The 22,600-nt window shown below is 35.1% G+C and overlaps 2 protein-coding genes and 1 pseudogene across 6 annotated transcripts; 1 reads left to right on the forward strand and 2 right to left on the reverse strand.

The window, feature by feature from the left end:
- Positions 1 to 1,849: 1,849 nt before the first annotated feature.
- LOC115984916 lies at positions 1,850 to 2,481 on the forward strand (annotated as a pseudogene).
- Positions 2,482 to 5,001: 2,520 nt separating this feature from the next.
- On the reverse strand, positions 5,002 to 6,909 carry LOC115984917 (F-box/kelch-repeat protein At3g06240-like). The gene is made up of 4 exons (XM_031107901.1): positions 6,893 to 6,909; positions 5,980 to 6,145; positions 5,395 to 5,688; positions 5,002 to 5,289 (listed from the first exon to the last, which is right to left on the reverse strand). Exons 1-4 carry the CDS (start codon positions 6,907 to 6,909, stop codon positions 5,002 to 5,004), a joined length of 765 nt encoding a protein of 254 aa, XP_030963761.1.
- An 844-nt stretch (positions 6,910 to 7,753) lies between these two features.
- Positions 7,754 to 19,987, reverse strand: LOC115987591 (acyl carrier protein 1, mitochondrial-like). Of its 5 annotated transcripts, none has more exons than XM_031111174.1 (2): positions 19,743 to 19,987; positions 7,754 to 7,798 (listed from the first exon to the last, which is right to left on the reverse strand). In XM_031111174.1, exons 1-2 carry the CDS (start codon positions 19,947 to 19,949, stop codon positions 7,769 to 7,771), a joined length of 237 nt encoding a protein of 78 aa, XP_030967034.1. In that variant the 5' UTR covers positions 19,950 to 19,987; the 3' UTR covers positions 7,754 to 7,768. The 5 variants fall into 5 exon arrangements, with proteins under 5 accessions (XP_030967034.1, XP_030967036.1, XP_030967037.1 ...); XM_031111176.1 differs by lacking the exon at positions 7,754 to 7,798 and adding an exon at positions 14,958 to 14,984; XM_031111177.1 differs by lacking the exon at positions 7,754 to 7,798 and adding an exon at positions 15,781 to 16,138.
- Between the last annotated feature and the right edge of the window lie 2,613 nt (positions 19,988 to 22,600).

Below are 22,600 nucleotides of genomic sequence, written 5' to 3' on the forward strand. Positions count from 1 at the left end.
TCAAATTTGGTCAAGAGCTATGATTTTATCTCTAATAGCGAAGAACAAGATTGGTTTTCTGAATGGAACTATAGCCATTCCTGATGCTTCTTCAATAGAGTACATCTCTTGGACGAAATGCAATATGACAGTTCTCTCATTGATCATCTAGTCCATCTCAAGAGAAATTGCTTCAAGTCTAATGTACACTAACAATGTCAAAGAAGTGTGGCTTAATTCGTGAGATAGGTTTTCTCAAGGCAATGCTCTAAGGATTTTTGTGCTTCAAAGGGAATTATCATCTTTGACAGAAGGCCAGCTCTCAATTGAGACTTACAGGTTCAAGTCTCTTTCAGAACAGTTAATCAATTTTCAAGCTTGTAAGTGTGCTTGTACTTGCAGCTAACAATGTTTACACTTCACCTCCTCCTTTCAATTCTTCCTCCAATGGTGGTTCTTCAAGCACACCATCTGCTCCTCTAGTTCCAGCGGTGAATGATAGGGCTTCATCTTTCTCAATGTCCTATTACACAAGCTCAATGTGAGCAACTTTTGAGCTTTATGAAGTCCTAGTCAATCACTGATTGAACCAATTCTGCATATTAAACTTCTTCTGCTTATGAATCTACTATGATGAATTATGGTGCTCAATTTCAGTCTGGTGGTGCTACTTCCCATTTCATTAACAATTTCACAGGTAATACCATTTCCCCTTCTACTCCTCCTAGCATAGATTCCAAACATTCCATTTTTTCAGCCAATATTGTTGATAGACAAGCTTTTGCATCTAAAGATTGGATCTTGGACACGGGCAACTGATCATATAGTCCATTCAATCCCTCATCTTACCACCATTACTTTTGTCATCAATACTGTTGCTCATTTACCTATTTGGGAAACAGCATTAGTAACTCATATAGGCACAGTTAAACTCAGTGAAACTTTTATCTTGACTGGTGTACTTTGTGTACCTTGTTTTAGTTTTCAACTTGATTTCCATTAATCATCTTTTAAAATCTTTATTCTGCTGCTTCGTCTTCATTTCTAACCTGTGCTTTATCCAGGACCTTACTTATTGGAGCATGATTGGTCTGGGTAAAGAACATGGTGGTCTCTACTTCCTGCAGCAAGACTTCAAATCAGATATGTTCAAATCAGTTGTTTCTTCTATACATACATGTCCATTTAATGCTTGGCACTATTGTTTAGGTCATCCCTCTAATGAGAAATTAGCCCTTCTTAATAAGGTGCTTCCTGTTTTAAATAGCAATGAAGATGATCTCTGTATGATTGGTCCAATTGCTAAGCAAAAAAGGCTTCCTTTTCGTTCCAATACTAGTGTTTCTCATGCTTGTTTTGAACTCATACACTGATTTGTGGGGACTCTTCTCCATTCCTACCACTGATGTTTTAAAATTATTTCTTACAATTGTGGATGATTATTCCAGATGTACTTGGGTATACTTGCTTAAATCTAAGTCTGAAACTCAGTCCCATGTTGTGCAATTTGCCACTTTAGTTGAAACATTTTCTTTCTCGTTGTGGGTCAAGCTGCTGCTGTTCTTCTTCAGAGGTTTAATTATGACCAAGGTGGAAATAGTAATGGATGGCTACTCTTGTCCAAATTGCTGCCTTCCCAATACTTTTGATCCCATTCTTTTTTATTCCTTCCTTCAAGGAGCCTTCAACTTCTTCAGCCCCACACTCTTTTAAAATTCTTGCCTTGATCTACTTCTCTCTTAGAGTGCTCATAGCAATTGATAACATGATGTATTCCTTTTTTGTTTTTATTTTTATTATTTTTTTTTGTTTTGTTTTTGTTGATAGAACAACATGATGTATTCTGTCCCCGCCTCTACTTACTCCCTCATATGCAACACAAACAGCTTTTAATGCAGTTTTCTCATACTTAATCAGTTCTAAGAAGTTCACTGCTTTAATTCTTAACTTTGGTTGTCCTCTCATTTTCATCTTCCCTTATTGTAGTCAATGATGACTCTGATGGACCATCAGGAGTTTCTAAGTGGAAAAATATAATTGGTTTCCTTTATACCCTTAGAGCTTTTGCACTTCACTCACTTTCCCTATCCCTGATGCATTTTCCCTTCCAAAAGGTTCTGAATAGGGAAACATATTCAGTGGTTCTGGAAATGCAAATCTGTACGGCACTTGTTGCCACTTGTGTTTCTATTGTGGGAAATGGAAGACTTTTTGTATGGAAATGGTAGGTTTTGGTGGAGGAAGAGTTTCTTATGTTATGACCTTAGTTTGGACAACTGTGGCTTGGCAGGTTTGTTCTGTTGGTGTTGTACTATTGTGGACTTAATTTGTAATTGTATCATCTCTATCAGTACTGCTTCTTTGGCTATTACTCCTATTGCTTTCATGATAGTCTTCCATGATAAGATGAATGGCATCAAGGAAATTGCTATGCTTTTGGCTATTTGGGGTTTTGCATCTCATATTTAGTAGAATTATCTTGATGATTCTAAGGCAAGGTGATCACAGAACATTATTAGTGAATCTCATAATGACTCACCATGTTGATCTCTGGTGCAATCTTTTGAGCTTATGACGTTGGCATCATGTGAATGGTATAGGCAGGCAAGTTTCTATAGAGGAAGGAGAAGCCAAACCAATCACGACTTGAATGTTTTGTCTATTGAAACTAGTACCAAGGTCAACTTTAATATTAAGGTAAGCAATTAGTTTCCTCTACTTGGATAGCAAAATATACAAATGTTAAAGGCTTGTTGATAAAATGTAAATGCACATGATTTTGTTTGGGCTCACTCCAAACACTACAGACTTCATTTTTAGAAAGGAAAAGGTTTAGTGAATCATGCTAATGATCTGACCATCAATGATTCTGCTATTTTTCTCTTTCAAAGGGTAAAATTCTTTTATTGGTCTCTTCTGAGTAAAGGAGAATATCTAGATGACAAGAGTTATACATACTCGATGGTTACAACAGCTATTTCATGCTTAGCTGAGTTTCTGGTCTCCTAAAATATTTCATGTCTGATCAATTATTTATGTTGCCATAATCTAATTAACACAATGATAGCAAAATATCTTATTGTTTTTGTATTTCTAAAAACCTCATAGTCATGCAACTTATTTTTCGTTATCAATCCCTTGTCAGGAACTTTTTAGAAAGATTGCAGCAGCCTTACCTGGAATGGAAACACTTTTTTTGACCAATCAAGAAGACATGGTTGATGTCAATCTTAAGTCTGGCAATGCATTTGCAACACAGTCACAACCATAGTCAGGAGGATGTGCAGTTTGATACATGTTGTGGACCTAAGCTCCAACTTCTTTGTCCCATATTAAATGTCTTATGAATTATATCGTGTTTGTGAGGTCCTCGTTGTCCTCTTTTGTAGCTTTGCCCCACTTTTTGGTTGGTTGCTAAAGGATTTATGTACCATTTGGTAAATTTTAGAAAATTCATATCCTCAATGAACTAAACTACAAATTCTTGTTCTAAAAGTGATTATATGCAATACAATTGTTTGGGTCTATCCTTTATTTTGAAAGAATATTTCCATTATGTTAGGTATGTGTTAAAAAGGTGACTTTTCTGCTCCAATTTACAATTTTGTCTCCTCTCAGACAGATCTTCTCTCCCCTTCTAGTTCAAGAGCATAGCCCTTCCTCACTCAAAAATCAGAACAGTTAAGTGCATGTGACTACTTCACTTGAGGAGCTTGTAACATTGTCAATTCACCCTTCCAAGGCTTAAAGTTTTAGATATTGTCATCCCTCAAGTTGCAATGATTTTCCTCTACACGGGATGTATGTATTCTCATTCTTATATTGTTTGATGTATAGATCCCAAAGTTTTATGGGGTATGCACACTGTGAGAAAAAGGATATATGTATTCTCTGATTCTCATTCTTATAACATTTAATGTACAGATCCCAAAGTTATACGAGGTATTCTCATTGTGAGAAAGAAGATGGATATATTGAGTGCATAATATATTGATAGCTCCTTATCATCAGACCAAGACACCAATCAGTTTTTGGTGTAAATGGGAATGAATCCCAAATCTCTTATACAACCATCGGAGACTTTACTAGTTAAGCTAGCTGAAATCCACATTTTTTGAGTTAATTACAACCTTATGTCCCCATTGACACGACAAGAAGTAAAAATGAAATTGTGAGCTTCCTGTAAAGCTATAACTGGTTTTACAATTTTACAACCAACGATTTTCAATCATTAAGTTGGCAAAGACAAAGAAATAACAATAATATTTCTCTATTTCTCTTGGTTATGGAGTTACCAGCTTGAGTTATTACAACTGACCCTCTAAGAATTAAAATGAATTGAAATGTGATTAGATGAGTATATGAAAAAAGATAAGATTAGGACCTAAAGAAAAATTACCAAGGAATTTCATATCCATGAATAACATTGGCAAAACAGAGAGCGTGTATCATATATGGGAAGTAAAAATTAATAATAGTAAGAATCAGGCAAATCAAAATCACTGCTACTAGTACAAGAAATAAAGACCAAATAAAGATTTTATGAAGCTTGGAAGAAATCATATCACAAATCCTAGAATAAGGTGAAATACCCTCTCGAAATTTTCTCTATAAACATTCATCTACTTACAATAACCATAGTTTCCATCAAATTATATGAAACTTAGTTTGTCACATTACCCAGTGGTACGGACCCTCCCTATCCTAAAGTGACCAAGTCTGTGAATTTCCCTAAAACAAATAGACACCAAACCAAACCAAAGCTGAGATGTTATTGCAGAAAAATCTGCTCAAACCCTTAACCAGCTCTCACTCTACATAGATTAATAATCAGACCTCCCCCAAAATTCTATTACAATTCCAATGCATAACAAATCAACAATTTACTGATCCATAAACAAATTACAGAGATTGAAGAGGAATATAGAATTAAAATTTAACAAATACATCATCCATATGATATCATCTCTAAATTACACATAACTTATTGAAAAATTATTTTTGATATAAATAATTAGGAGCTCAGGCACCCTTGAGTGAAACTAGGCTCTCAACATACACCGTAGCTTCTTTTCCGATGAATGATTTCAGAAACTCTGGAATTTGAAGATTCCTAATTTCTTTAGAACCAATGTTATGCAAGACTATTGCGCCATCGTCACCAACAAGAAGAAGCATTCCATTCTTGGAAAATTGTAGGGGCCTGTGAATTCCTAACAAGGGTCCTACAACAAGTTGTTTGGTCCAAGAATCCTCAACCCCGTATTCACGCATCACCCATATATCAAAGTATTTCTCTGTCATAGTATCCTCCTCATAAACAACAAAAGACAGGCAATTATTGAACACAGAAAAAACTTTGTTCCTCTGCATACTTGAAACACTGTCCACAGGGTACTTTAGTTTTCAAAACACCTCATCTGGCAACTTCATTATTCGAAACACCTCACGACTCATCTCGAAGGATAGAATTATCTCACAATCACAATTCTGCCCGAGTTCGTTTATGTGGCCGTTGTCAAAGAAACCGAGCCAATGAGTAACACCATTGAAGTACATTGCACGGTAAGGAAGCAACCTAACGTTTGAACGATGAATAGTGGTGTCAATTACTTGGGTCCAGGAATCAGCATTTAGGGAGTAAACATCTGTGAAGAGTGAATTTTGGGTAGGTGGAGAATTCTTGTTGTAAGTGACAATTCTAACCACCTTGTAGTCATTAGAATATTGATCATAACCAAATGCAAAAGCTTTGTAACGTTACATGGTGGAAGAAAAGGACGCTGAGGAAGTGGGGGACAACGAATGATCTTACGTTCTCTGATTGCTGGATTCCATAAGGCAAATACACTGGAGTAGCCACCGCCGAAGGTAAGGTAGGAAGCCAGGGGACCACCAATGCAAATATATAATACCATTGATGCAACCAAACAGGTTGACATCTATAGGTCGACGAAGTGCGGCCAAGCCCAAGTCCTTTGAACAGTCCACAATGCGTACAGCATTATCATCATCAGGATAAGGGTGCAGGGAGAAGCCATATCTTATTGAATCAGAGCTCATGACCAAAATACTTGGATTTTCTGTTTTTGTTTGATGGTGAAGAAGGTGTTTGGCAATGAGAGTTGGGTTTCGGAAAAGAGTAGACCATGACTTTTGAACGCACCTGAAACGAAATAATGATTTAACTGGAAGCCATGACAGGATCTCTTCCAACAACTCCTCCGGTAAATATAAATTATTATCATTGGAGCTTAACCTTAATCTGGACCTTCTCGACCTTCGCCCCCACCTCCACTTCGAACTCATCGAACTCGACATTATTTTTGATTGACTACTACTAGTGTTTGATTGAAATCCCTATTCCTAATATATACTCCTTTGCTTCCTAGTCCGTTTGGCACTCGGTATTTTTATTCGCACACGTTTCTTTATTTTTTATTTTTTTTTTTTTGAGAAAATTGAGAGATGTTACGTCCACAACATTTTTACAACAAATTATAAATGGATAGTTGTTATTGGTTCAAATTTGAACCTAATACTAAGATTATTTTTTTGCTCCAACAATAACAACCTATCACTTAAGATTTGTTGTAAAAATATTGTGAACATATCATTTCTCAAATTTTTTCATGTTGATTTCGCAGTGTGGTGCTGTTAACTTTGGTTGGATTTGAGTTGGAATAATTGGGTTCTTTTTTTAAGTTTTTTTTTTTTTTGGCCCTAAAATTCAATTTTTGGGTCAAAAGTAAAATTTAGTCAAGTTAGACTCTTTAGTTTCTGTTTCTCAACCAAAAAAAAAAAAAATTGACTCTTTATTTTGGGCTAAAACATATAAATAAGATAGGTATCAAAAATTAGAGACATGGTGCTAGAAAGTAATAAAAATGATGAGAAATATTCAAAACAATACCTTAAAATTCTAGTCATTATGTTTATATTTTTAAAGAGAAGAAAAACTTGCATGTAATATGTGTTCCATGTGTGCTGTGTGCGTGTATATATATATATATATATATAGGGTAATATTTAAAATATTCATATTAGCGAGAATTGATTATGGTAATATTTTTTTAAAAAAAAGTCCTTTTAGGAACTGTGGCAGCACAAATTTGCTTCAACCTGGGCTTAGGATCACAATTAATTTGGATTATGGGTTAACAATAATCCACATTGAAAAATTTGAACAGGAACTATGCATCTTTGAGAATAAAATAACATAGAAATATTTATTTATAAGGTTTGTTGAAACGGTTTTTTTACAAAGTTTCTCCCTCTTGTTTTTCCAAGAAATCCCCTCTTTATATTAGTTTCCTCCCTTTTATATTCCCCCTACTCCTCCTTCATTCTTATCAATTCCTTCATTCTTATCATTTCCTTCATTTGACCTATTTTCTTCTTTAGCATAAGCTCTAGCATGAGCTGTCCTTATATGGTTGGGCTGTCCCATCGGGCTCTTCCTTTCTCCACAATATGATAAATGGAGACTTTTGGGGCTCTTTGTCTTATTCTAATTAGTTATCTAACATTAAATGCAAATGTATCAGACAAATTATTGTAAATCTATCAAGAAGCTTTAGAAGGCGTCCTTAGATAATCCCGTAAGTTTCGAAATTCTTCCTCAGAAGGTCGGGAAACACGTTGACTTTGCTTGCTTGGTGTAGATATTTACTTCGGATGGGGTCCACAGTAATTTACCATTGGACCCATGATGACGCGCCCTTTGGTCTGTTGTTCGAGGTATGGGTCTTTCGAGGAGGTTTTCACCCTGAAGGAGTACGTATTGGGCCTAGTTTAGCCCATGGCCCAAATAATTGATCTGCAAGGCCCAAATAACATTCTTTAATATCATCACATTAAAAATAGGTTTACGCACCCTTTGGTCTCTATCGATTCATTTTTAATGTTATGTTTACCCTATATTTGATTTGACCACGTAAACCTAATTTAAAAATGCATTATACTAAAAGAGCATCTATATTTATGCATGTTTTATGACCATAGCCCCTAAAACTGTAGAGGGATATTGCTTTTATTCATTAATTTCTAGAAATTTATGACTTTGGCTATTGGTATTTTTTACAATTAAATTTAATAAAAATCAATGGCTAGAAAAAAATGTGTAACTTATATAAAGTTACACTAGATGTGACTTGAACCCATCTTTTACTCTACATATTCATCACACAAAAACCATTTCATCTTTTTTTTTAAACCATACATTTCAAAATTTATTTGAGAATAATTCAACTTAAAATTTTAGTTGTATTTTCATTTAAATCCCTTATTTTGTTTCTATAAAGGAAAAACTATTCCCTTATTTTTAAATCTTATTTTTAAATTTAATTTGTTAGACAACCATTTGGAAATTTCACCCTTTAAAAAAAATATATAATTGTTCTTTTTATCTAGCTTATTTTCAAAATTATATAAACCAGTAAAATAAATTATCTCAAGCAGAACATACCAGTAAATATTTGGCTTAAATCATCCTCATAATGACAAAGTAAGTTTTTTTTTTTTTTTTGTTGGGGGGGGGGGGGGGGGGGGGGGGAGGGGGGAATATAGTTAGATTAATTTGTAGTAGGCCTCGTCAATGGGCCGGGCCGGGCCGACCCGGCCCGTTTTTACTTAGCCCATGGGTCTAATGGGCTGGGCTTAATGGGCTGTTGACTAGTCAATGGGCTGGGTCGGGCCGGGCTGGATGGAAAAACCTAGCCCATGGCCCTACCCATGGGCAATGCCCACTTGGGCTTTAACGGGCTGGGCTAGTGAGATGGGTTTAATGGGCTACCCATGGGCATTTTTAACAGGTCTTCAATGGGGTCATAAAAATTTAACCAAAATAATTATAATTATATATTATTACAAACTATCAAATTGAACAATTAAATCTACTGAAAAGATTCTATTAAAAAAAAATACTAAGACATACCTCTTAAAAAGGTACTAAAATAAGATTAATTAACTTGTATGGATAAGAATAAATAAGTACATTGAAATTTTCATGAATATATTAGATTGAAAATAGTTGCATCACTACAAAATGTGTACATCCCAACTAGGTTGGCACCCACACACTTGTCTATCATTTGCAATTCCCAATCTATTTGTGTTGAAACATCAAAAATTTTATCTAAGAAAAAAATTGAAAAACTTGTTACATAAATTTTATAACTATTTGCCAAGCATTATCTTGAAGTGGTGGATTGTTGGTCATGTGGTGGACTTCTTGGCATCCACTCAGGCCTTTCTAACTTCAATCGCTCAAATGCCTCTGCTAATTCTGCTTCTTGTTCTGCTTCTTGTCGTCTTGTGTCTGCTAAGTTCCAATCCTTTAAGCACACAAGTGCCTCAACAGTCTCGGGACTAAGACCACATCTCTTGTCAGATACAACTCTACCACCTGCAGAAAAAGATGCTTCCGATGCTACCGTGGAAACAGGAACTGATAATATTTCACGAGCCATAATGGAAAGTATGGGATACTTACTTTGATTTGTTTTCCACCAACCCAATAAATCAAATGATCCTTCTTCATCAATTTCAAGTAAAGGTTGATTTAAATAACGTTGAAATTCCGATAACCCACCTGATGTTACTGAAGATGCTTGTTCTCTTCTTCTTTTAACCATGTGATAAGCATTTTGTTCTTCTTGGTCACCTAGAAAACTAGTAGAGGACAAAGAGCTTCTTGTGTTTTGTGTTTGGGCACCAATAATTTTTATACGCATTTCCATAATAATCAAATAATTGTGTCATTGAATTTTGAAATGATTGTATGGTCTTTTGAATTTTTTCAACTTCATCATTATAAATTATTTCTAAAAAAACATTCAACTCTTCAATCTTAAATCTAGGATCAAGAATAATAGCCATTCCAAAAATCAAAGGAATATCTCCCCAATATTTGTCAAATTTTTGTCTCATTAAATCTAACGTTTCATCAAATATTCCAAAAGTGTGCCCATAAAATTTTGAAAATTTTGCACAAATGTTAGTTAATTGAATTATAACTCTACAAGATGTTGGATAATATACACCACAAAAAATTTTTGTTGAATCATCAAAAACCTTTAAAAAGTCTCTTACAAGTTCTGCTAACATCCAATCATGTTCTTCAATTTTTTCTAGAGGACAACGTGAATTTTGAGAAAGATGAGAATAATATAAATTTAAAACATCTTTATATTTTATTGCTGAATCTAAAAGAAGATAAGTAGCATTCCACCTATGAGGCACATCGATATTTATATTTTTTTTTGTTTCTTTTCAATTCCATACAACATTTTATATACAATTCATATCTTGCTTGAGAACTATTAATATTACGAACAATATCTTTTATTTTTTCAACAGATGAGGATAAATTTGATAAACCATCTTGAACAATTATATTTAAAATATGTGCACAACAACGTATTCGAAATAATGTACCATGTAAAGGTAAGTTCAATTTTTCTTTTAAAAACATCTCCGCCGTATCATTATTTGTTGCATTATCAAGTGTTATTGAAAATATTTTATCAGTAATCCCCCAATATTGAAGTTCCTCACTAATAAGATTTGCAATGTTATATCCCGTGTGTGGAGATTCCAACATTTTAAATGATATTATTCTTTTATTTAAATTCCAATTAGAATCAATATAATGAATAGTTAAAGAGAGAAAGCCTAATTTATTTCTTGATGTCCACGGGTCAGAAGTTAAACAAAATCTACCACTATGTGCATGCAAAATACTTTTTAATTTTTCTTTATAAAATTTAAAACTCTTCATAATATCTCTTTTTGCGGTGGATGCAGAAAATCCTTTATATTGTGGAGTAAAACCACGTTGCACCATTCCTGTAAAATCATGTTTTTCAACAAATGTAAATGGGTGTTCAGCTCTAACAAGATATTCTACCACTTCATTCCGTGCATTTGCATCAGTGTAAATAAATGTAGTTAAATTTCCCTCCTTATCTTTTCCTAATTGTTGAAAATCTCTAATATCCATTTGATTTTTTCTCCTACAACTATTTAACATATGACGTTTTAAATGGTTAGTCCCCGCACTTGGGCCACCAGCCAACTCATCACCACATTTGCTACATATAGCTTTAATTTCTTTTGTTCCATCTTGTTTTATCCTCTCTACCCTATCAAAAATTTTCCAAACTTCACTTTTTAATTTTTTATTAGTAAAACTTGGATTTGAGCCGAGTGTAGTATTATTATTGGTTGGTACATTAGATGTAGGGGAAACTGGGGATGTGGGGGAACCAATTGACTCAAAATGTTTCCCTTGCTCATCTAAATCATCTAATATGATGTGATCATTTCTATGATTCATTTTAAAATTTTGAAAACTAACAAAAATAATGTATACAAATAATAAGACAGCAAGTATATAATAAAAGTTATGAAAAGATGTTACCCAATCAATCGAATTTTGAGACAAATAGCTTCCACAGTTCCACTCCAATTTGGAGAAGTTGATTTTCAAATGCAATTGGATGCTCAAGCCTTCAAGTTCCAAGCCTCCAACTTGAAGAATTTGATTATTTGATACTTGTAATTGTATAAATATAACTATTAAAAATATAATACTATTATTCTATAGAGTATATAACTATAAAAGGGCAAAAATAATAAGAGATGAAAAATTGAGAATAGTCTAGGGAGAGTTTGAATTTGAGAGATTTTTTGTGAGTAAAATGAGAGAAATGGCTTAGGTATTTATAGATTGGATTACTTGAACCAAAAAAAAAATATATATATATATATATATATTTGATTACCGTTTGAACAATATTTGATTCTTCAAATATTTAAATATTTAAAGAATCAAATATCAATTCTTAAAGGAAATATTTGAGGAATAAAATATCAATTCTTTAAGGAAATATATGAAGAATCAAATATCAACTCATTAAGGAAAGAATTTCTTCCAACCAACGGTAAGCCTTTTTTTTTTTTAAAGAAATTTCTACTATGATTGTAACTTGTAAGGAAAGAATTGGAATTTATCAAAGGAAAAAATGACTTTCTTTCCAGAGGCATAGAGATAGGGCAATAGTCATCTTAGTAACTTTGTTTTAAAAATCAAAACTACTAGACTAATACCAAAATATATATATTTATTATGCATATTGTATCACAATCATTCCAAATATTTAGTGGTTAGATGTGTGGTCTTAAAGTTTTTATGTCTAAAGTTCAATCCCTCACCCACCCAACCTCCAAATTATTTTGTTATAAATTTTGGGCAACGGGTCGGGCTAAGGGGCTGGGCTAACGAGCTAGGCTAACGGGCCGGCCCACCGGGCGCCCATGGGTAAAGAAACCAACCCATAGCCTGTCCCATTGGGTTACTGGGCTGCCCACGGGCTTCAATATTACCGGGTCGGGCCGTCCATTAGCCTGGTGGGCTAGCGGGCTATTGGGCCAACCCATGGGTCATGGGCTATTTGATGACCCTCAATTTGTAGGAAATATTATTATGGAATCAAAGTTATTCTAGTTGAGAAAGTCTATATGCACAACAATGTTTTACAATATTTTCACAAGCTCTTTTTAGTTATAGTGAGTGTCAATATAATCGTTAATCTATGGTAAGTTTTTATTTATTGAAAAATATTGTGAAATTTTGATATGATAGAATAATGAACCAACTCAAAGTATTTTTTTACATTTTTTTTTTTTAATTTTTGAGTTTACGAAACCTAAATTTGCTTGGATTTAGATGATTAGATCCCTTGCAATTATTGTATGATCTAAAAGTGAGAAATGTGAAAAAGTCAAAAAAAAAAGTTAAAAATTAAAAAGTCAATTATTGTTGTCATTGGAGTTCAATACGCTATTCAGGGAGTAAAGATGAGACTGTGAGGGTTTGGGGTACGTTTGGCTAGGTTGTTATCTTTATTTTTTTGGTTATATTTTAGCTTATTACTTGATTTGGTTTGAAAGTTTACATTTCTTTTCTACATTGATGATTCTAAATTCAAATGTAGAAGAGGAATCATTACCACCAATGTGATTGTGTTTATATTTAGATACATGTTGACTTAGGAAAATTAAACTTTACCACTCTAAACTATACCTTAGATTACACTTTACATCCTAAACTTTTCAAATGCACATTTTGCACTTTAAACTATGACCCTTATTACATTCTGCACCTCAACATTAAGTTTGCTATTATGTTGGATGGAAATCTCAAGCACTGAAGCACATGATTTGTGAGTCTTCTTTAAATGGTACAAAATAAAAAGACCAAATGCCCCTATTCCCAACTCATTTCTTCATCCCAATCCCAAAATTTCCAAAATTCATATTATCAAATGTTATTAAATTTTATATTGATATTTTTTTCTTCAAATCTTTTGAAGCAAAAACTTGCACATAGAATCTTGGAACTTGCACAGAGAAAGCAAAAAAATACATGGAAAACTAGCGTTTAAAAATATGAACGGAAGTATGCTAATTCAATCCATTAAGCTATGGGATCTAACGACACATAACCCAAAAAGAGCCAAGCTTGTGTAGAAGACAAGAGAAACTAAACCCACATGTAAAATAGGTTGAAACTTATCAACCTGTCAGAGAAGAGAGGTGGTGCCCTGGATGCTTTTGTTTTGGGTACTTACTATTTAGGGTTCTATTATTTTATTTTATTTTATTTTTGTGAGAGTGAGAAGAGTTGTTGGCCAAGACAGAGGAGAAGCTGCAACGCAAGAGAGGAGAGATGGGTAAGAAGTGAAGAAATAAATTTTTTTTTTCTTTGATTCATGATTGGGAAGAGGGGCATTTGGTCTTTTTTTTCTGTGCCACTTAGGCAAGCCTAAGTGGAGTCACATGCTTGAAATTTCTGTCTAACATAACAGAAAACTTAACATTAAGGTGCAAAATGTAATAAGGGACATAATTTAGGATATAAGATGTGCATTCAAAAAGTTAAGGGTGCAAAATGTAATCTAAGATATAGTTTAGGGTGATAAAATATAATTTTCTTTGTTGATTTGGTTTGGTGTATTCACTTCTTTCCTTTTCAAGAGCAATCAGTGGTTAATATGGATTTTGCATTGTGTTAAAAGAAATGAAGGAATGGAAAATTATAATACTAAACCCAAAATAAATAAATAAAAAGATCTAATTTATATCTATTTCTACCTATACTTCTATATCTATCTATTCCATTTGGAAATGTACCAAAATAAAGTTCTTTACACAATTTATAAATAAAAGTATTATCTTACCATTTATTTAAAAAGTCATTGTTATTATTTGTTTAATTTAATGAGGATTTTTTTTTTAATTTTTATCTTTTTACTTGACAAACAATGCATTCAATGATATTCCATTAAAAAGTTGGATCATGACAATTTGAACGTGGCTCATGAGTACTATTTAAGAGGTTTTTCCGGTTTAGATTCCTATTTTTTGATGCCTAAAATATCCTCAAATTCACTGGTTTAAGAAGTTTAAATAATAAGGCTAGACATGTAAAATTACTATTTTAAAAAATTCCTAAATTTTAAAAAGCAGATTTCTCCATTTTCGATGTTTTTTTGTCAAATTCAAATTTAAAAATAAAACAATTTTTTTAAGAACTAAAACAGTTCCTTTTTAGATTTATATATATATATATATATATTATTAGAATCACCGCAAATTTTAGATAATTTCAAACTATTTTTTTTCTCTCTCACGATATAGTAGTATGCTAAAAACTTCTTCTTCTTCTTTTTTAATAAATAAAACAATTTTAAGATGTATGACAACCATTACGCCAAATAATATTACAGACGAATTTGAAACGTGAAGTCAAAAAACAACTACAATGACAGCGAACATCAATTTTAATATGTTGTCTCCGCATTATTCTTCCTAAGCAAGGCATAACCTATAAGATGAGGAAGATGGGTATAACAAAACATGAGTGGAATAACTAAATAGCCTAACTTATGAGTACAGAAAACAATCAGTAAAAAAACCTCCACTTTGCATTAACCCGTAACCTGCCCACCATTAATAAATCTAATTAATCACTTGCCAAATAATTGTTTAACTTCCCATCAAAAAAAGAATTGATTAACTTAATCACAACCGGGCCTAAAACCCTAAAATTTGGGATATGATTCCTAGGAGAAAGAAAAGAATGGAATGGAATGAAAAATGTGGATTATTCTTATTTGGAATTTTGGGCATGCAATGGACAAGGATAATAAGGAACATCATGCTAAGGGGATTGAGAAGAAAAAATAATTATGTCAAGAAAGTGATAGAATGCTCTTGGTACAGTGTAATAACCACACAATTCATTAAGTGAATCCCCAGCCTAACTATAAAGGTTGAACAGAACACAAACCTGTGGCTTGGCTAAAAGAAGCACATCATGATGAATACCAGAACATGAAAAACTATCTTTCTAAATGTGTAAGTAAAAAGCTCAACAACATGAACAATTTCACAAAAACTAGCAATCACTGAGGTTAAATAACCCATCTAGGAAATTTTATAGCATTGAAATGCTAAGAGACCACAAAAACTATAATAAAGTCATCTACCTACAGTAAATATGGTTCCACCAAAGTAAAGGAAACTTAATTTATCAAATTAGCAAGTGGTACGGACCCTCAAGTGACCAAGTCTGTGTGAATTTCCCTTAAACAACCAGACACCAAAGCAAACAATAGCTGAGATGTTATTGCAGAAAAAACTACTCATAGATTAATAACCAGACCTCCCCAAAAATTCTATCACAATTCCAATGCATAAAAAATCAACAATTTACGGATCCATCAACAGATGACAGAGATTGAAGAGGAATATAGAATTAAAATTTAACAAATACATCATCCATATGATATCATCTCTAAATCACACATAACTCACTGAAAAATTATATTTGATGTAAATAATTAGGAGCTCAGGGCCTCAGGCACCTGTGAGTGAAACTAGGCTCTCAACATAAACCATAGCTTGTATTGGGATGAGTGAATTTGGAAACTCTGGAATTTGAAGTTTCATAATTTCTTTAGAACCAATGTTATACAAGACTACTGTGCCATCGTCACCAACAAGAAGCACTCCATTCTTGGAAAAATGTAAGGGCCTGCCAATTCCTAACAAGGGTCCTACAACAAGTTGTTTGGTCCAAGAATCCTCAACCCCGTATTCACGCATCACCCATGTATCAAAGTATTTCTCTGTCATAGTCATAGTATACTCCTCATAAACAACAAATGCAAGGCAATCATTGAACACAGAAAAAACTTTGTTCCTCCGCATACTTGAAACACTGTCCACGGGGTACTTTAGTTTTTGAAACACCTCATCTGGCAACCTCATTATTCGAAACACCTCATGACTCATGTCAAAGGATAGAATTATCTCCCTATCACAATTCTGCCCGAGTTCGTTTATGCGGCCGTTGTCAAAGAAACCGAGCCAATGAATAACACCATTGAAGTATATTGCATAACGACAAAGCAACCCAACGTTTGAACGATGAATAGTGGTGTCAATTGCTTGGGTCTAGGAATCAGCATTTACAGAGTAAACATGAAAAAAATTGTAGTAGTCTGTGAAGAGTGAATTTTGGGTAGGTAGAAAAAAAGGAAAACTTGAAATAAAGAGAAAAGGGGGGGGGGGGGGGGGGTTTGGAGGTAGCTAAGGTGTGGGACAGGACAATGCTGACTAAAATATCCTCTAAATTTAATCCCACTTAGTTGTAGCTTCAACAGTGACATCATGCTTTCTGGGACAGAATACAATGAAGTCTATGCTTAAAGCAACACAATCTTCAAGTTCAAAACCATGTTAGTGTGAAAATCTGGCGTCGCAAGATTTAATAAATAATTTTTCACAATTGATGATGTAGGCAAGCCAAAATATTGTGGCTTACTTTACAAATTAAATGGGCATAGGAGGCAGTACAAAGGATCAGGTGCTGAAGAATTGACAATTATTTTACCAAGCAGTTTTATATAGTAATTTCGCTGCCTCTCTTATTGTTTTAAACTTTGTAATGGAAAGAATTTCTAAGAGAATAAGATTAAAAAAAAATAAAATAAAATAAAAACAGAACAACCCATAACCAATATACAACTAATGGCAATACATATATTTTTCTAGGAAATAACGATAGCTCTAAAAAGCGTGTCAACAATGAGTAGATGAAAAGCATCTTGCATAATGAGCTGAAATAAGGCTTTAATTATGAAATAAAGCAACCCAAAGAAGAGGGAGAAGAAAGGCCATCTGTAAAGAGTTCTTGTCAAATTTATTGAGGGGGCAAAGTAGCAGTAGGCTTAATGAGAGCCATGAAGCCAGGAAGAATGAAGTGCTGTTTGGGATTTCTTTCAATTAACTAGGGAATGCCATTCTATAAGCAATGGTAAAGATACTTGAAAATAAATAAATAAATAAGCAATGGTAAAGATTTTTCAATAAGATGAGCAAAACGGGAGACAAAACTTGGCATATCATGCCAAAAGAAAGAAACAGAGGAGAAAAAAGGGCAACCCCTGCATCCAACATTCGTGCACTACAATGCAAGGGGCAATGAGACCAAACCACCCAAATGCTAGCATGTGATGCACCCAACTATGATCTCAACCTGGCCACTCATGGCTTCATGCCGTTCAAGATTTATGCTTGTTTGTCTTTCCATATGCCTTGAAAGGCTAGAATGATCTAGATCACACATATTCATAGCCTCCAAGATTTAAAAGATGCAAAGAGTATGGGTGAGATGATTTTCATCATTTTGTTACTTTTAAGGTGGGGGATGGCTCCTTCATTAAATTTGGGCATGATTGTTGGTGTGAGGGACTTCCTCTGAAAAATGGTCTCCCAGAATTGCACAGTATTGCTCGTAACAAGGATGCTTCAGTGGTTGACCTTTTATATTATTCAGAGTATAGTTACATTTGGAACATCAGTTTCTTGACTGGTTCAAGATTAACAGTTAGAGCTGGTTTCCTCTTTTATGGACCTGATAATTCCATCTCTTTTGAAATGGAATAGGGTGGCTAAATTATTATAGGGCATTACAACCCACTAATCCACTATCTTTTCCATGGAAGCAATTGTGGACAACAAAAGTTCCTACCGAGGTTAGTTTCTTCATTTGGACTGCAGTGTTGGGGAAAAAATTTTACTGTTGATAATTTGAGGAGGCGGCAAGCGGTTGTGGTAGATTGATGCTGTATGCGTAAGTGGAATGGGGAGGCTATTGATCACTTACTCCTACACTGCCCTACAGCTCAGGAGCTATGGAATATGGTGTGTTCACTATTTGAGGTACATTGGGTCATGCTGCATGGTGTTCTGGAGGTGGAGCTCCTAGCTAGGTGGTCCAATAATTTCAACAGACACAGAAGTACGGTGATTTGGAGTATGATCCATCATTGCCTCATTTGGGGTATTTGGAGGGAAAGGAATGCTACCTTTGAAGGGAATGGAAGATCGTTAACGATTTGAAGCTTTCTTTCTTTCAGACTCAGTTTGAGTGGGCAAATGCTTCAGGAGTTTCTACTTTTGATTCTTAACATGATTTTTATGGTTTCATTGCTAGTTAGTTTATATTTTCTACTGATTCTTTAGCACACTACCTGTGTGCCTTTTTTTCTTTTTCTTTTTTTTCCATTGTATCTCTTCTTATATAACTCAATGAAGTTTTTTACTCATCAAAAAAAAAAAAAAAAGACGCAAAGAGAACAGTGATATATACCAATGAATTTTATATCTTCCCATAAAATCTCAATCAATTGGACCCCAAAAATAACAAGAAATCAGAAAGTCGTACAGTAGTATATTTTTTGCTTACGCATTTGACAGTGCCATACAGGATACAAACCTTATGCAGACTCCAAAAAGAAAAATTGTAAACTCTCTCCAAAATTGGGCTTTTTAGAATGAAAAACCATATGAAGCAACTCCTCCACAATGAAACCCATAACTTTACTAAAATGTTGGTCTGGTCAAATACTGACCTAGCATTTCTACATTGTATGGGATGTTAAAACAGTTATGACACATCATTCCAAACAATAAAACACGAACCATTATACAAATATCATCAGTTAAGCAAAATTTACTTCTACATCTGTTTAGAAAAATACATTGACATTAAAACCGGAACCAAACACTTTTCCTTTTTTTCTCTTTTTTCTCCGTTCCGCTTATAATTAGCCACACAACACGAATTGGTTAGTTCAAACGAAAGAACAAAGGACACTCCCACTGGCTCTAAAAAACTTGGTCTCATATCAACCACATCTAGAAACTGATTTTGGCAAAGAAAACACATGCTGAACAATCACCCAAAAAAAAAAAAAAAGATCCTGTTTTTTTAACATTTGTAAGCAGATCTTAGATAGATCAATATCCTCAATGCAATTACAAACATATAACAGCCATCAAGCAATGCTACTTATGTTTGGTTACTAGGAAAATAAATAAAAATTTATGTCTAAATTGTTGATCTAATATCCGTAAATCCAACTCAGCTAAACCATAACAGTACTATTAGATTCAGTCAACAGCCATTTTCACTTCCTCACATTTTCTCAGCAACCAAACAGACACTTTTAGCAAAGGAATTAAGCTAATCGATACATGTTTTTCAGCTTGTTATACACAAAAAAAAAAAAAAAAAAAAAAAGTTTATTGATTTGAGGAGCAAAATCAGACACGTAAAAAAATTGCTTGGTCGCGAACCAAACAGGAATTTTCTCGAGAAAATGGAAAAGGGAAAATGAGGGGCTGACCTGAGAGGGATCGACTTTGGGGAAGCTCTTGATGACGGAGAGGACTCTTTCGATGACCTCGTCTTTGGAGAGATGATCGTCACCGTGCGATGAGAGGAACCGGAGAGAAGCACCGTTCGGACCCCATGGCTGCGATTTCCGTCCGGTTAGGGTTAGGGTTTTGACTGGGACTCGTACGTGGCGACGTATGGCTGCTCTCAGTGCCATCTCTCTCTTTCTCTCTCTCTCGGTAGCATTGAACTCACTCACTTGGATGAGAACTCTGAACCAGCGTTGTTAAAAAAGAGTAACTTAGGAGCACGTGATACGCACGTGACACCTTTGTTTATAAATTACAAATTACACGTTTAGGATTTTTTGGATTTTATACATTGTAATTTCATAATTTGAATTTTATCCTCTGAAATTTGAGACTTTTTAGATTTTATATTTTAATGTTTCAAAATTTGGATTTTATCCCCTAAAGTTTCCCTTAAATTTTGAAACTTTAGAGTATAAAATTCAAACATCCCAAATTCTAGGGAATAAAATCCATAAACTACTAAAATTTAAAAGGTAAAATCTAAATTCTGAGACATTAGGGTGTAAATTCCAAATAATCTCAAACTTTAGGAGGTAGAATCCAAATTTTAAAATTTCAAAGTCTAAAATCCAAAAACCTCCAAACTTTATAGGTGTGATTTGCAATTTATCTAATAAATAAATAACTTTGTTTCTAAATTACTATTTTTTTTATATTAAAAAAAATACATCTGTAGGGACACGATTCTTTTGAGGCCCAATAAGGATGTTGGACTCGCACATGAAAGATCCCTCACAATATGATTTGTAGAGAGTGGGCTTGAAAAACTAGCCGTTGGTCACGGGGCGATGCCCGGTCTTGGTTTTAGAGGAATTCATGTAGAAAAAAGGAGTTGGGCTTGAACATTTAAGCCCTACGGCGTCGCACCCTATGGGATGGGACTCCTCGGAGTTGATCCGAGGACCATTAAGGTCTTACCCCGGTTACCCAACGATGGACTTTTTCGGTGAAGTCAGGTGTTGTTGAGATGTTCTCACCCATGTAGTCTTTCTTTCTTGGAGGTGGGATGGGATCCCCCTTTAGATTTACTTACTTTCTTCTTTTATACTCGTCTGCGTTAACTGTCCTTTGTCCACGTGTAGGGTCAATCTTTACAAGACTGATATTTGTCCCATCAGTCTAATCCTAGAATTGTTGGGGATGATTGATAAAGCTGAAGAATACGGCTCTACTAGGTGAAAAGTCTTATCTGGGAAGGGTCATAAGGGTAACTTTCCCAAGATATTTTAGGTCTCTTTTCAAGTTTAGTCCTATGCCAGTTTTACCCCTTTATTCCGGTGGGATTTTGGATCTGTCGAGGACTGAACTGTCCTCGGCTGTATTCCAAAACAGTCTTGTGCTCTATGTTATCGGGCTTGGGCCATAGCTCTCCTCGGCTTGGGCCTTCGAACTCTCCACGAGCAAATGGGCCTGACCCATAGATTATTGGGCCCCACAATAGCCCCTCAAAACCCGGCTATCCAACCTCCCGGTTGGAAAGGGGGGTTTTGGCAATGCTGAGCCTTTATTACTGCTCCTTTAATTCAGCCCTCCATTAATGCTGACGGTTTCTCCACCTGCCCAGAAGATATATCGGCTTACAAGGCGCTCCCTTTAATTTGCTCGTGACCCGCTCCTGCCGTTTGGCTGTCCAAGATGCGCCTTTAATGACTTCCCTTTACGAGACTTATTTACGTCCGACGGCTCATCTGATGAGGTGGGGAAGTGGAACGGACGCACCTTTTGTTTTTCAGATTCTTTTGGAAACCAGAACGAATTTAATACCTTCCATTTTGCCCTCCCTATAAGAAGGCAAGTAGGAGGCCATCACTTTCGTATAGAGACCCTTTTGCCTCTCCGAGATCCGAGATTAGAACTGGATATTCTACGTGGTGTAGGAAGTAATTATTCGAAGGCATATCACCCGCAAAAATGAACAGCCCCCTTAGGCTGCCGAATAGCGGAGCGTCCCGCCATCATCCTAATACTCTTATTGGCCTTAAAATTTTAAAGTATTTGGGCCGAGGACCTTCCCTATCCGAGCAGTTGGTTTCCCCATAGGCTTGAGTCCGAGGACCATGCAAGGCCTTGGTACTGTCCAACACTTGTAATTTTTCTCTGTTTTTTTTTTTTTTTTTTTTACTTGGTTTCCCCCATAGGCTTGAGTCCGAGGACCATGCAAGGCCTTGGTTCTGTCCAAAATTTGTAAGGTTTATTTTTTGTACTTGGTTTCCCCATAGGCTTGAGTCCGAGGACCATGCAAGGCCTTGGTTCTGTCCAAAACTTGTAATTTTTATTTTTTGTACTTGGTTTCCCCATAGGCTTGAGTCCGAGGACTATGCAAGGCCTTGGTTCTGTCCAAAACTTGTAATTTTTATTTTTTGTACTTGGTTTCCCCCTAGGCTTGAGTCCGAGGACCATGCAAGGCCTTGGTTCTGTCCAAAACTTGTAATTTTTATTTTTTGTACTTGGTTTCCCCATAGGCTTGAGTCTGAGGACCATGCAAGGCCTTGGTACTGTCCAACACTTGTAATTTTTCTCTGTTTTTTTTTTTTTTACTTGGTTTCCCCCATAGGCTTGAGTCCGAGGCCCATGCAAGGCCTTGGTTCTGTCCTTGGGCCCCTATGCTGAACGGGCCTGGGCCGCGAATTTACTGGGCCCACAAATTAGGGGGCATTTCCGTAGTCTTAGGTCACGCGGTACTTTTTGGCGTCCCAGTGTTCGAGGTGCGCCTTCACGAGGCTCCTTTAATCTCAGGGTTGCAGACGGCATTGGAAATCGAGCCGGAGACGTTTTG

This window comes from Quercus lobata, chromosome 4, assembly GCF_001633185.2.
Source record: "Quercus lobata isolate SW786 chromosome 4, ValleyOak3.0 Primary Assembly, whole genome shotgun sequence".
NCBI classification, from domain to species: Eukaryota; Viridiplantae; Streptophyta; class Magnoliopsida; order Fagales; family Fagaceae; genus Quercus; species Quercus lobata.

Coding starts and splice junctions, on each gene's coding strand:
- LOC115987591 (XM_031111174.1), bottom strand. CDS start 19,949: ATGGCACTGAGAGCAGCCATACGTCGCCACGTACGAGTCCCAGTCAAA. Junction 7,799..19,742: donor CCAAAGTCGATCCCTCTCAG/GTCAGCCCCTCA, acceptor TGGGCCTTGCAG/ATCAATTATTTGGGCCATGG.
- LOC115984917 (XM_031107901.1), bottom strand. Junction 5,689..5,979: donor ATCCTGATGATGATAATGCT/GTACGCATTGTG, acceptor AATGACTACAAG/GTGGTTAGAATTGTCACTTA. Junction 5,290..5,394: donor TAATGAAGTTGCCAGATGAG/GTGTTTTGAAAA, acceptor GTTTATGAGGAG/GATACTATGACAGAGAAATA.